The 13,199-nt window shown below is 37.4% G+C and overlaps 1 protein-coding gene across 1 annotated transcript in view; it reads right to left on the bottom strand.

Moving 5' to 3' along the window:
* Positions 1 to 13,199, bottom strand: part of LOC148355029 (BMP/retinoic acid-inducible neural-specific protein 3-like) — a 101,933-nt gene that overhangs the window by 42,098 nt on the left and 46,636 nt on the right. Inside the window, exons 3-4 of the mRNA XM_088350035.1 lie at positions 8,771 to 8,961; positions 943 to 1,127 (exon numbers count right to left, since the gene is read on the bottom strand). Coding sequence (XP_088206161.1) covers positions 943 to 1,127; positions 8,771 to 8,961 — 376 coding nt within the window. The remainder of the gene's footprint in view (positions 1 to 942; positions 1,128 to 8,770; positions 8,962 to 13,199) is intronic.

Genomic DNA, 13,199 nt, shown 5'->3' with positions numbered 1-13,199 from the left:
TAAGCTATTGGCAAGACGCGGTCATGACGTCTTACGTGAGCGAAGTGGAAAGAGGAAGCAGCGCGTCCTTTACCCCTACACCAAGGAGGAAAATCTCTTTGGATTAAGTCATTTGGAATCAAGCAGCACGGTGACACAGTGCTTAGCACGTGTGCGGCACAGTTCTGAGGTCCTGAGATCAAACCTTCCTGTGTGGAGTTTGCATATTCTCTCTGTGCTTGTGTGGGTTTCCTCCGGGCACTCCGGTTTCCCCCCACCATCCAAAAGCACGCATGTCAGGTTAAATGCCCGTTCCAAATTGTCCTCCGGGTGAATGAGTGAGTGAGTTGTCTGTCCCTGTGTGCCCTGCGACTGGCTGGCAACCAGTTCCGGGTGTGCCCTGCCCACTGCCCGAAGATAGCTGGGATGGGCTCCAGCACCCCGCGACCTTACTGACGATAAGCCGTGCAGATAATGGATGGATGGATTAAATTGATAGTTTGGTCAGCACGTTCTATATCTAAAGATTTACTCGTGCAAATCTTCCGTGAAGGAAAAACGCAACAAAATTAAAATAAATAAAGCGAGAGAGAAGCCCGGCTGGCCCAACTTAATGATTGACGTCCGACGTGAGCAAAGCAGAGGGAGGAAGCATCGCATCTTTTACAACACTAAGGAGGAATCCGGGCCGGGTTTGGCCCCGGGCCCCAAATTTTACCTCTAACCTTGTATTATTATGTTATCACTAGACCATTAGTGAATCACTAAAACATCATATCAATGAGAAACCAACTTTAATAGAAAATCCCAATATCCTTTCACTGGCAACCTATTTTCAGAACCGATTCGCGGGCTTCTCGTGTGTTCTTATGGGGCTACTTGGTGCCTGCCCTTACCACTTGCGAGACCCCTGATCTATTGAATGATTAGCTCTGATATTTTGCATTGACAGACTACATTTACCTTGATGGCAGTGGAGGCGATCTGAATGTGGTGCAGCTTGTGCAGTGTGCTCTCCCTGTCGATGAAGTAAGAAGCTGCCAGCTGGTGCAGAGCCTCCAGTGTCACGGCTGTACCATTAGCGTCACTCAACTCGCTCGATCCACTCAGCTTGCGCTTGTCCACAAAGATCATTAAAGACTCTTCGCCTGCAAATTGCAAACACGGACGCGTTAAAGTCACATTAGTCGCTTCGATTACTGACATAACCTTCAAAACTGTGGAGGACCGATCCTGCCATATGTCAAAATAATAATAATAATAATAATAACAAATATTTCTACATAAAATAAATGACAGTCATGTCAGTCATGAAAAAATAAATAAATATGTGAGAACAGACAAAAACAAGTACAAAAAAACCCTCGCTACTCCGCACTTTGGTTATCGCTGGTTCACTATTTTGTGAATTTTGAATTGAATTCGGGACAGCAGAAGCACAGGAGGTAAAGTGCCTCTCTTTGCATCAAGAGGTCACAGGTTTGATTCCCCGGCTTTTCTGTGTTATATTTCAAAGCGTCCTTGGGCAAGACACTGAATCCCTAATGACCCGATAGCAAGTAGTTGCCTTGCATGGCTGAGACTGCTATCGTTTAGTTAGTGTGCAAAAGGGAAAAGTGTGAAGCACATTGTAAATCACTTTGTGAGGTCTTCATTGATTTAAAAAGCGCTATATAAATGCAGACCATTTACATTTACATGTACCAATGAATTGTCTTTATTGTCATTGATATCAACATATTTTGCATTGTGTTCAGAGCAGGCAGCACACAAATGCAATAACAGGGGCAGGTTAGAAAAAGCTGTGTGTGTTTGGTGGGCATGATTGTCTGTGTGTACGATTGTCAATGGTAAATGGTCTGCACTTATATAGTGTTTTTCAAGTCACTAACACAACCTCCTGAGCTACTTCCACACGTTTTTTTGTATTCTTTTTTGTATTTGAAAAAAAAACTTGTATCCATTCATTTGTATTAGTTTTGTTTATCTTGGTATTTTAGTAAAATATTTTCTTGATAGGCTGTTGTATGCTGCCAGTCAAATAGTGGGGTGGGCGCTGAAGTCAAACAAACGGTGACATTGTGACCGCTAGCTATCAGCGTCTCGTTACTTTGGAAACAAAGGAATCAATTGAATTGGACTCAGAAGAAAATGGTGATCACCACCGAGTGCCCCCCGTGGATTGTTATAAGGTCCGGGAAGCGACTGAGGCAGTGTCAGGAGAGTAGGCAATAGTGGTGCTGCAGGTCCAGCCTACTGCTACGCCTGGCCTAACAACTCTCTTGAGCAAAACTTTTTAATGGATAACCTTGAGCTACAACTCTGGAGAAACTGCTACACTCAGGAAGGATGTATTTTAATCATCAGGGAGACCTAGCTCAACCCAAGGATTCCTGATGCTAGCGTGCAGCTATCCAGTTGTTGTATACCATTTATACCACTGCAATTCTGTTTTTATCTGTAGATCAATAGTTGTTATGCTGTTACAATCACATACTCTTAGTTGGTAAGGACATAATTTCGAGGTAAATTTGACCCTTTCGGACTTCATTGAAGGTGCATCACTACTTCACAAATTTTTATGTCTTGCAGGGGGTTCTGGTCCCCATTAACCGCCATAAGCGAGGGATTACTGTACTTTCTAAAACTGCGATAATACAAAAAAAAAAAAAATCATGTCACCATTGATATCATCGCTGCCCCATTGTAATCTGGAAGCCCCCATGGAACTTTTTTCCTCTTTCTAAATATGTCATGGGCGCCGACAAGCCCAAAAAAGGAAGCAATTGGAATTTTTTTCCTACAAATTGAGCTCTAATGGCTGATGCAGCATTCACTCCCTTTAGGAGAACTAACAAAGTGCGGAGCAGCACTAATCACACTTCTCAGCCTTTTACACATTTGAAAATAACCACACCAAAACACTTACGTTCCCGCGCTTGCTGTAATGTTCATGATATCTGGAATTAGTTCTCTAAAATGAACGTGAAGGATTAATGAATATTAAAGGAAGTAAAGAACTCTGTCAAGACAGTAGAAGAATACGCTGCTCCAATTGACCGACATGATGCAGTTGAGGAGTAATCCAAGGGACTGACTGTATTTTGTCATGTATTTGGTCATGTAATTTTTTTTTTTTGTATTGTGTCATGTATTACGTTGTATATGTCGTCATGTATATTGTCGTGTATTTTGTCATGTATTTTTGTACTTTGCCATGGATTTTGTCATGTATTATCTTGTATATTTTAATTGGTATTTTGTCATTTGTTTTATCGTGTTTTTGTTGTAATTTTGTTTATTATTTTGGCATTTATTTGGTGGTATTTTTTGTTTATAAATTTCGTCGCTCTATTATCGTGTATTTTGCCATGTATTTTGTTGTTTATTTTCTCTGGTATTTTGTCACGTATTTTGTCATGTATTTTTTCATGTTTGGTGTAATGTATTTTGTCCTGTAAGTTGTCATATATTTTGTTGTGTATTTTGCAATCTATTTTGTCATATATTTTTGTGCGTATCTTGTTATGTATTTTGTCATGCATTTTGTTGGGTACTTTGTTTTGAGTTTTGTCATTTATTATATCAATTTTCTGTTGTATATTTTATCTTGTACTTTGTAATGTTGTCAGAACCAGAACAGATAGTAGACCCAAAACGCGTAACGTTTCACAACAAACTTTATAGCGGAAGCAGAGAAGTCAGATGTGGGGAAAGAAACGGCAGCAATTCGGCGGTCACTGGAGAGTAGGAGCAGGGAGCTCACTGGATCGGAGCATGGTCGGAAGGCGGAAATGAGTTGAGCAGCCGGGACAGGAGATCAGAGTGTGGTCAGGGGGCAGAGACGAGTCAGGCAGCCGGGTTGGTAGATCGGAGACTGGTCGGTGGCCAGAAACGAGTTGGTAAGCCCGGGCGGGAGATCGAAGCGTGGTTGGAGGAAGAAGAAAGTCAGGGAGCCGGAGACGATTGGGAGTCAAAAAGTGCTTGCCTTGCATGTGCAGAGGTTCGCTGACGGACTGACAAGAAGTAAATGACAGCAGTTGGAGCCAAAAGAGCGGGCACAGGTAAGGGCAACGGGCAATCATGACACATGTATTTTGTTGTGTATTTCTTCATGTTATTTGATGTATATTTTGTAACGTATTTTCTCCTGTTTTTGTCGTGCTTTTTTCTTGGATTTTGTTATTTTTATTTTCATGTATTTTATCGTGTATTTTGTCATGTATTTTTTAGTGTATTTTATCGTGTATTCTGGCATGTGTTTTGTGGTAGAATTTGTTATTTATTATGTTCTTGGTAAATTTGTTATCACGTAATTCGTCATTTATTTTGTCGGTTATTTTGTTCATGTTTTTTTGTGTATTTCATCTTGTATTTCGTTATATATTAGGTTGGATATTTTTCTGTTTCTTTTCTCATGTATTCTGTCATGAATTTTGTCCTAGATGTTGTCGTACATTGTAAATTTCATCATGTATTTTAATGTGCATTTTTTAATGTATTTTGCTGGGTAGTTTGTATTTTGTATTGTATACATTGTATTTTGTCATACATTTCGTCATTAATGTTCTCATATTTTTTTCCATGTAGTTTGACATTAATTTTGTCGTGTACTTTGCAGCATAGTATGTCATGTATTTTCTCACATACTAGGTCAGTATTTTGTTGTGCATTTGCTTTTGTATTTTGTAATGAATTAGGTTGTGTATTTTGTTTATTTGTTTATTTTGGTCATGTATTTTGATGTGTATTTTACCATTTTTTGTAACGTAGTTTGTAGTGTATTCTGGCATGTATTTTGCACATATTTTCTCATGTATTTTGTTGTTGTATGTTGTCATGGAATACATGTGCTGATGATACGCTTTTAGGAGAGGCTCTTACACGTTGAGAAAAAAAATCCTCCAAAAAGCACAATACTTTATTGTGTTTTTGTAATGTTCAGAATTTCTGGAATCATTAAGGATAATTAACATGAGTGAATAATGAACATTACACAACATGAGAACCTCTCTCAAGACAGAAGAACATGCTGCTCCCACTGGCCGACATGACGCAGTTGAGGAGTAATCACGAGGCAGACTTCAAAACAAGAAGCTAGACGTAGCGGGTGACCTTTCGGATGATTAAAAGAACACAACAAATAATTGGCCGCCGTGTCTGGACCACCTTGCTTGTAGGACATTTCATTAATCAAATGCGAATTCTATATTGCTCAGAGCATACATGGTTGCAAACTTGAAGACTATATTGTTTTCTATTGCCACTTGATTATATTTTTTCAATTTGAATTTAATATTTTCATTTTCAATTAATCTGATATTCATACTATATATACATATATACACACATTTATATATATATAGATAGTTTCTTCCCCAGAGCCATCACCACCCTTAACACACACCGCACAAAAAACGGAAACTCTTGCAAACACACTACCTCATACAGATGTAAAATTGTATTCATGCCTATGTTTACTTTGCACAATGTTGCCTATTTTGCACTACCGCATATTGCACTAATATGATCCCAAAACTGTATGTAACATCCTACATGCCCACACTTTCTTGTGTAAATATGGTGTGAATTATAACCTTTATCTTCTTTGTTCCTTTATCTTCTTTGTTTTCTTTTGTCCTCACTGTAAAATATGAACCTTGAGTGCCACGTCCAATTTTGTTGTCACAATATGTTCAGAAGGTATATTCTATTATATATATATATATATATATATATATATATATATATATATATATATATATATATATATATATATATATATATATATATATATATATATATATATATATATATATATATATATATATATATATATATATATATATATATATATACTTTTTTTTATTTTATTTTATTTTATTTATTTTTTTTTAAACTTTATTTTACATTTATTTGGATGACCTTTTGATAAGTTTATATTTAAGTAGACTCTCAAAATACGGAGATAAGACACCAATACGTCAATGTATATTGAACTTGCAAGGAGGACAGGAGAGAGCCCAGACCTCAGATAATAAACCTGCTCTAAAAGACTTCCCCAAACCCAGTGCTCTAATATTGTCTGTCACGTTCTGCTCTGGAAGAAGAAATCCTCTCGTACCCCAATGCCCCCCCTCCAGTTCAACCCTGGACCTCCCCAATAGATAATAATGCATTTGTCCTGAGTATGCATTCAAACAGATAACCAATAAAATGCCAATTAACTCGAGCAAAAAAAACAACTTTAAACAAAACAAAATTATATGATATTTAGTAAATCAAAGTTGATATACATGGATGAATACACAGCTTATTGAAGCAGGACCAAGCAAGTCCCAGCTCCTACTCAATAATAAGCAACGACACTTGCTGGTTTACTGACATAGCAATCCAAAGGCACCAAGGATGTTTTTTTGGGTTTGTCATTAGAGAGAACCAAATCATGGACAAATATAAGTCTCACATGAAATCTGGGAAAGGTACCACTCATGCATTAGTCCTATGCATCAGCACTTCATGAAAGAACTTGGTTTGAACCTGTTTGCACTGCTTTGATCAATCTATCTTTTATTTTCAATAACACAATATTGTTGGGGACAAAACAATGATCGCTCAATATCGATGTTAACCCGTCACCTCGGTTTATGTCAAATATCCGTCTTTCGGGCACATTTTTGCTGAAAAAAACTCAAGGCTATTATCAGCCTTATTGGCGTGTAATGTCCTGAAGTAAAATATTAATTTATTTGGTTTTATACTGTCCGCTGCCAACAGTTTTAACATATAAAGCACGCTGATTGTTGCCCGTCTCCACCTCCGTGGTCGCAGTGATACACTATGGCCCATTGTCAAGCAACCTCGGGAGGAGCCGTTTGTTTCTCTTTAACCTGTCTTTGTTCTCCTGTCGCCACATCTGGGGTTAAATATATTTTTTATGGGATCATTTCTGGACCTGTTCCACTTTGTGTCTGTTCTTCATACTCAGTGCTGTTTGCTATCTGGCCTAAGTGAAGGCTAAATGTATACCAAACACTGAAAATAACAGCGCGACTCTTTCCCTGGTGTTAGAGGAACAATTGCTGACCTGTACAACAAGGTGTGGTAATCAAAGAACAGCAACATGATTGGAGAAAAGGACACTGCATAATAGTCAAAACAAAGAACAACAGTGAAGTATAATAGTCCAAATAGCAAATGGGCATCCTATGCAATCTCTTTTGCAGGTGTCCCATATTAAAAACAAACAAACGTATCACCTTTACATCTATCAAAATACGTTTTAATTTTTTACTAAATCGGTAACAAGAAAAACTGACTTTAATATTATTATTGTCTATTCATTGGATAGTTAGACAATATTTGGTTAATTATGTGTTTATTTACTTGTTTATTTAAGTTCATTCAATTGGTGGACTTTTCTTCCATATAATTTGTGAAAATGTTAAAATATGGTGATGTAAAGAACAAACGTAAACAGCACTTTAATTTATAAAAAAGTCTAAAATAATGAACTAATCTTTTTTGATGCTGTTGTACAGGTGCGCCACTTTACTGCTATAATACACTTTAGATTTTTGTTTAAAAATGATTAAATTATTATTTTTTTAGGGTAATGGATTCCACTGCTGGTTAATTTTGCTAATATTGTTCTTATTTTACGATTTTTTTTTTAACATTTGTTAGGTTATAATGCATATAAATGTCAAAGTACTCTTGGGCAGAAACTGAACCCCCAAAGCCCCTGATAAGCAGGGAAGCGCCTTATATGGCTAACTCTGATATCGTGTGTGAGTGTTGGTATAAATGGGTAAGTGTAAAGAAAATTGTAAAAAGATTCGAGAGGTCTTCATTGACTGGTTAAAGAGCTATAGAATATGTGAAAAAAAATATCCTAAATTGAGCAAATATATTTGAAGTATAATTTTTCATATTTTACTCAGAAAAGTAAAATCTTTTGTGATTAGATCAGCTTTTCCCGATTAGCGACCTCAGATTTTATATATTTTTATTCATGCATCAATTTGTTTTATTTTATTTTCACAGGCCATACTAGAAAAAAGATTATTTACACATTTGCTAACAAAAAATAGTACTTTCCTAAAATAAGGCATCGCTAGACATTTACTACGGAAAAACAAATTGGTGGCACACTGCAAAAACTAAAACAAAAATTACAAAAATAAATAGATAAAATAAATGTGAATCTTGTTGACAGAAAACCTCCAAATTGAACTTTTTTTTTACTTTACTCACCAAAGTTAATATAATAGCAAATATAAAATATACAGAATAAGATATGATATATTTTTAACTTACTTAATTATTTCAGCATTTTTTTTAATTATTTTTAATTATTTTTTTGCAGTGTGTCACCATTTTTTATTTACAGTGCAGTTAATTGGTATTTTTTATGCTAAGACATTTTGTACAACAAAATAATATAATGGGAATAATACATTAACAAAAACTTACCCTTGGGAAGGACTGATTGAATAGCTAGATTATTAACTTTTCTGAATAAAGCATGAAAATTACTAGAGCTATTTTGCTCAATGTGAGTTCTGACCTTGGACTTCTGTCATTTACCTTCAGCTTTTTCTTTTTTAATTTAGTCGTGAACCGCACACAAAACAAACATCTATGTGGCGCTTCCCTGTGTGCCTTTCTGCTTGCAACCCACTCACCCAAAGGTGATGAATTGTTGGACAGCAACACACTTAGAGAGCAATTTCAAAGTCGGACAAGGCACAATTCTGCAACAGAAGCAGACGCGGCGGACTTTATTTACCTCCCAGTGTGGCGGAGAGCAGGAAGTGTGTTCCGTATTTCCTAATTACATTGTCGGTGATAGCGGCGAGGGTGGGCCGTCTTCCAAGAAGTCGAATGGTCTGAAGGAACCCGGGGTCCAGCGGAAAGGGCGCACCGTTGTTGGCTTTCCTTTCCAAGGCCAGGCTGTTTACTTTCCAACGTCCGAACTCCCTGAAAAGTCGAAGCGGAAGGTAAGATCGTCTGATAGTTTGTTTGTGCATACTCAAATCATAGCTCAGATCGTGCCAAAAAAATGCAACCCGACCTGACCCGACACAGCTTGCGGATATTAAAGTCTGAACCAGCCCGAGCCGGACCAATTAACTTTGAGGTACACAGCCCGAGGCAAACCCAATTTTCACATTTTATTTTTAAGGACAAAGTAAGGGGAAGATAGGCGCTTATCCAAGCAAATAGACGTGGGTTGTCTTGCTCAAGAAAGACACGGAATCTGTTGCGCGGATCCTTCGCAGAGAAAAAGAAACAAAGAACAATGATGGGGGGATGATTGAAAAAAAAAGTCAGCAAGATACACAGAGATTTTAAGCCCAACTCAAACTTTAGGCCAAGCTCGGCTTAAGATCGTACCTATACCCTATATGTAAACGGTAGGCCATCCTGGATTGTCACCAGTCTACACTCATTTTGTTGGATAGTCAAATGAAAATGGGATATGGAATACGCTGTTTTTTGTGACTTTACTGTTTATTATCGCCTGCATTAAAAGCAAGAGTGGTGATAATGTTTTTGTTTTTCATCTAAGTATACATCCCAGTTTGTTTGTTTGTTTTTTTTGTCTGTCCACCAAAGAAAAGAAGAAAGATTTTAGATACGGACACCTGGTTTTATAGGCAATCAGGTAGGTTACCTTAGATGGGAAAAATGCCATTGCACAGCTCTTCCACGAAGAAAATGAAACAGAAACAAGGACGAGTGGATATTTTTTTAGAGTCAGCCAGAGTAAAAGCCCAGTCTGATGATGGACATTTTAGGCCCGAATGTTGGGTCAGGTCTGGGTCATGTTTAAGCTCTTACCTCTAACAGAGAGTCAGGTAGATTACCCTAGATATGAAAAATATCAAAACACTGACTCCGCACTTTTGGGTTTGTTGACTCTGTATTATTTTCCGGAAACACATTCCACTCTCTTTAGCCAGAACAACATTGGATATCAGCACGGTCTTCTACAGACTGTCAGCTTACCCCAGATGTGAAAACTGCCAGAAAAAACTCACTTAGGATTTCTGGTTTTTCTGAGTCAACTACTTTCCCAGACCTACATTATATTCTGCCAGGGCAGAACAAGTTTGGCGAGGATGACGATTGTTTTCAAACTATCAGGTGGGTCATCCGAGATGTAAAAGACCCTGACAAAAAGGGGAATACCACCCAAAAACTAAAAGACTAAGTGCAATATCCTGGTTTTATGTTTAAAAAACATGGTTTCAATTGCAATATATGTGTTTCAAATCCAATATTCCAGTTGTGTTTGCTTTTTATTTATCTATATCAGAGGTGAATACATGATTATTTTCTATTTATTATATTTTCTATTGTATATTGTATTGTATTCTGTCAACTGGAGTGCCACCCTAATTTTCGTCATAACAACACAATGACAAAAAAAGGTGACGTCAATCACAATAATAACGGGGTAAATTTACACCCCTATAGTATGGCTGCTTTACTTGGGTTGCCTGGATGTAGATTATGTGATAGGAACCATCAATTACAACAAATAGTGAAAAGTTGTGTGCAATTTTGTGGCAACACTGATAAAAACCTTGATTTCCACAGGATGGAATTATTCATAAAAATCATATAATCGTTTTACATCTGTAGTAAGCATTGTTTAGTATATAAATGTATATATACTGGTATATATATATATATATATATACTGGTATATATATATATATATATATATATATATATATATATATATATATATATATATATATATATATATATATATATATATATATATATATATATATATATATATATATATATACTGGACTGTCTCAGAAAATTAGAATATTGTGATAAAGTTCTTTATTTTCTGTAATGCAATTAAAAAAACAAAAATGTCATACATTCTGGATTCATTAAACATCAACTGAACTATTTCAAGCCTTTTATTATTTGAATATTGCTGATTTTGGCTTACAGCTGAAAAATCCTATCTCAAAATATTAGAACACTTCCTCAGACCAAGTAAAAAAATAATTTTATAACAGCAAAACTAAATCAAACATTTGAAAATGTCCATTGATGCACTCAGTACTTGGTTGGGAATCCTTTTGCACGGATTACTGCATCAATCCGGCGTGGCATGGAGGCAATCAGCCTGTGGCATTGCTGAGGTGTTATTGATGCCCAGGATGCTTCGATAGCGGCCTTCAGCTCATTTGTATTTGTAGGTCTGGTGTCTTTCATCTTCTTCTTAACTATACCCCACAAATTCTCGATGGGGTTCAGGTCAGGGGAATTAGCAGGCCAATCAAGGACAGTGATGCCATGGTCAGTGCACCAGTTACTGGTGGTTTTGGCACTGTGGGCAGGTGCCAGATCATGCTGGAAAATGAAATACTCATCTCCATAGAGCTTTTCAGCAGATGGAAGCATGTAGTGCTCTAAAATCTCTTGGTACACAGTTGCATTTACTCTGGACTTGATGAAACACAGTGGACCAACACCAGCAGCTGACATGGCTCCCCAAACCATTGCTGACTGTGGGAACTTCACACTGGATTTCAAGCAACTTGGATTTTGCTCCTCTCCAGCCTTTCTTCAGACTCTGGCGCCTTGACTCCCAAATGAAATTCAAAACTTGCTTTCGTCTGAAAAGAGGACTTTGGACCACTCTGCAACTGTCCAGTGCTTCTTCTCCATAGCCCAAGTCAGACGCTTCTTCCGTTGTCTTGAGTTCAGAAGTGGCTTGACCATGGGAATACGGCTATTGTAGCCCATTTCCCGGACACGTCTGTGAACTGTGGCTTTTGATACCTGGACTCCAGCTTCAGCCCACTGTCTTTGAAGCTCCCCCAAATTCTGGAAGCGGCTCTTCTTCACAATTTTGTTAAGGCTGCGGTCATCTCTCTTGGTTGTGCAGCGTTTCCGGCCACATTTTTCCCTTCCAACAGACTTTTTGTGGATATGCTTTGAAACTGCACTCTGTGAACAGCCTGCTCTTTGAGAATTTTCCTTTTGTGTCTTACCCTCCTGATGGAGGGTATCAATGATGGTCCTATGGACAGCAGTCTTCCCCATACTTGTGATTTAGTTTACTGAACCAAGCTGAGTGTTTTTAAGGCTCAGGAAACCCTCGCAAGGTGTTTCGAGTTAATTAGATGATTCAGGTGATTAGTTGAATAGCCTACTTGTATACTTTTTCATGATATTCTAATATTTTGAGACAGGATTTTTGAGTTTTCTTAAGCTGTAAGCCAAATTCAGCAATATTCAAATAATAAAAGGCTTGAAATAGTTCAGTTGATGTGTAATGAATCCAGAATGTATGACATTTTTGTTTTTTTAATTGCATTACAGAAAATAAAGAACTTTATCACAATATTCTAATTTTCTGAGACAGTCCAGTATATATATAGTTTTTATCACTTCGACAGAAGCTTGCTGCTGTTAGCACCTCCTTTGGTGCAGGCTTTGTCGAAAAACATTTGATATTCAACCTGGCCTCGGAGCTTGCCAAGCAGTCTCTTATCTACCCAGTGCAGAAACGAGTGCTTGATACAACGATGAATACTACTATTCGTAACACATGCAGTAGATTCAATAGTTGACCTTATCAAAGAAAATGAGACTCATAGGCGCTCACCACATTTGACTGTATACTCATAAATAAATGTTTTCGCTAACAGTAGAAATTCCAAGAAGGGGCTAGTTTGATCAATCCATGGCTGGGCGCTGGAGACGGGCCATATAGACCCAGTACGTATGCACTAAATGCTACTTTATGGACAAAAGTGTACTTGTAGGCATGTTTCATATTTCGATTTGTTAATTTACATAGCTTATACCAGGAGTTTTAATAAGAACAACTGAGTAGCCTGTAGATGTAAGATCGGGCCTAAAAAATCCAAGCCAACCCGACCTGGGCTGCAGGTATTAAAGCCCGACTCAGCCCTAACCCGACCAATTAACTTAATTTGAGGGAGGGACCAAATCAAAGAAAAACCTGAATTGTCATCTTTTATCTGGTAGGTCTAGCTTATCTCTCGCAGACTATTAAAAATGTGATTATCCACCCCTCATTGTTCTTTGATTCTTATCTTGTATTCGTTATATTTTTACAGTCCTATATATGTTAATGATATCAGACAAAAAACGGTTTCGACTGTCTTGGGACTTTTCTGGAATGCAAACCCCGCGAAAAATGACTGATTACT

The sequence above is a fragment of the Urocampus carinirostris genome, chromosome 12 (genome assembly GCF_059441175.1).
Source record: "Urocampus carinirostris isolate Australia breed hairy pipefish chromosome 12, RoL_Ucar_1.0, whole genome shotgun sequence".
Taxonomy (NCBI): domain Eukaryota; kingdom Metazoa; phylum Chordata; class Actinopteri; order Syngnathiformes; family Syngnathidae; genus Urocampus; species Urocampus carinirostris.
Note: the sequence above shows the minus strand (reverse complement) of the source record. Positions and strands in the feature narration are given on the sequence as shown.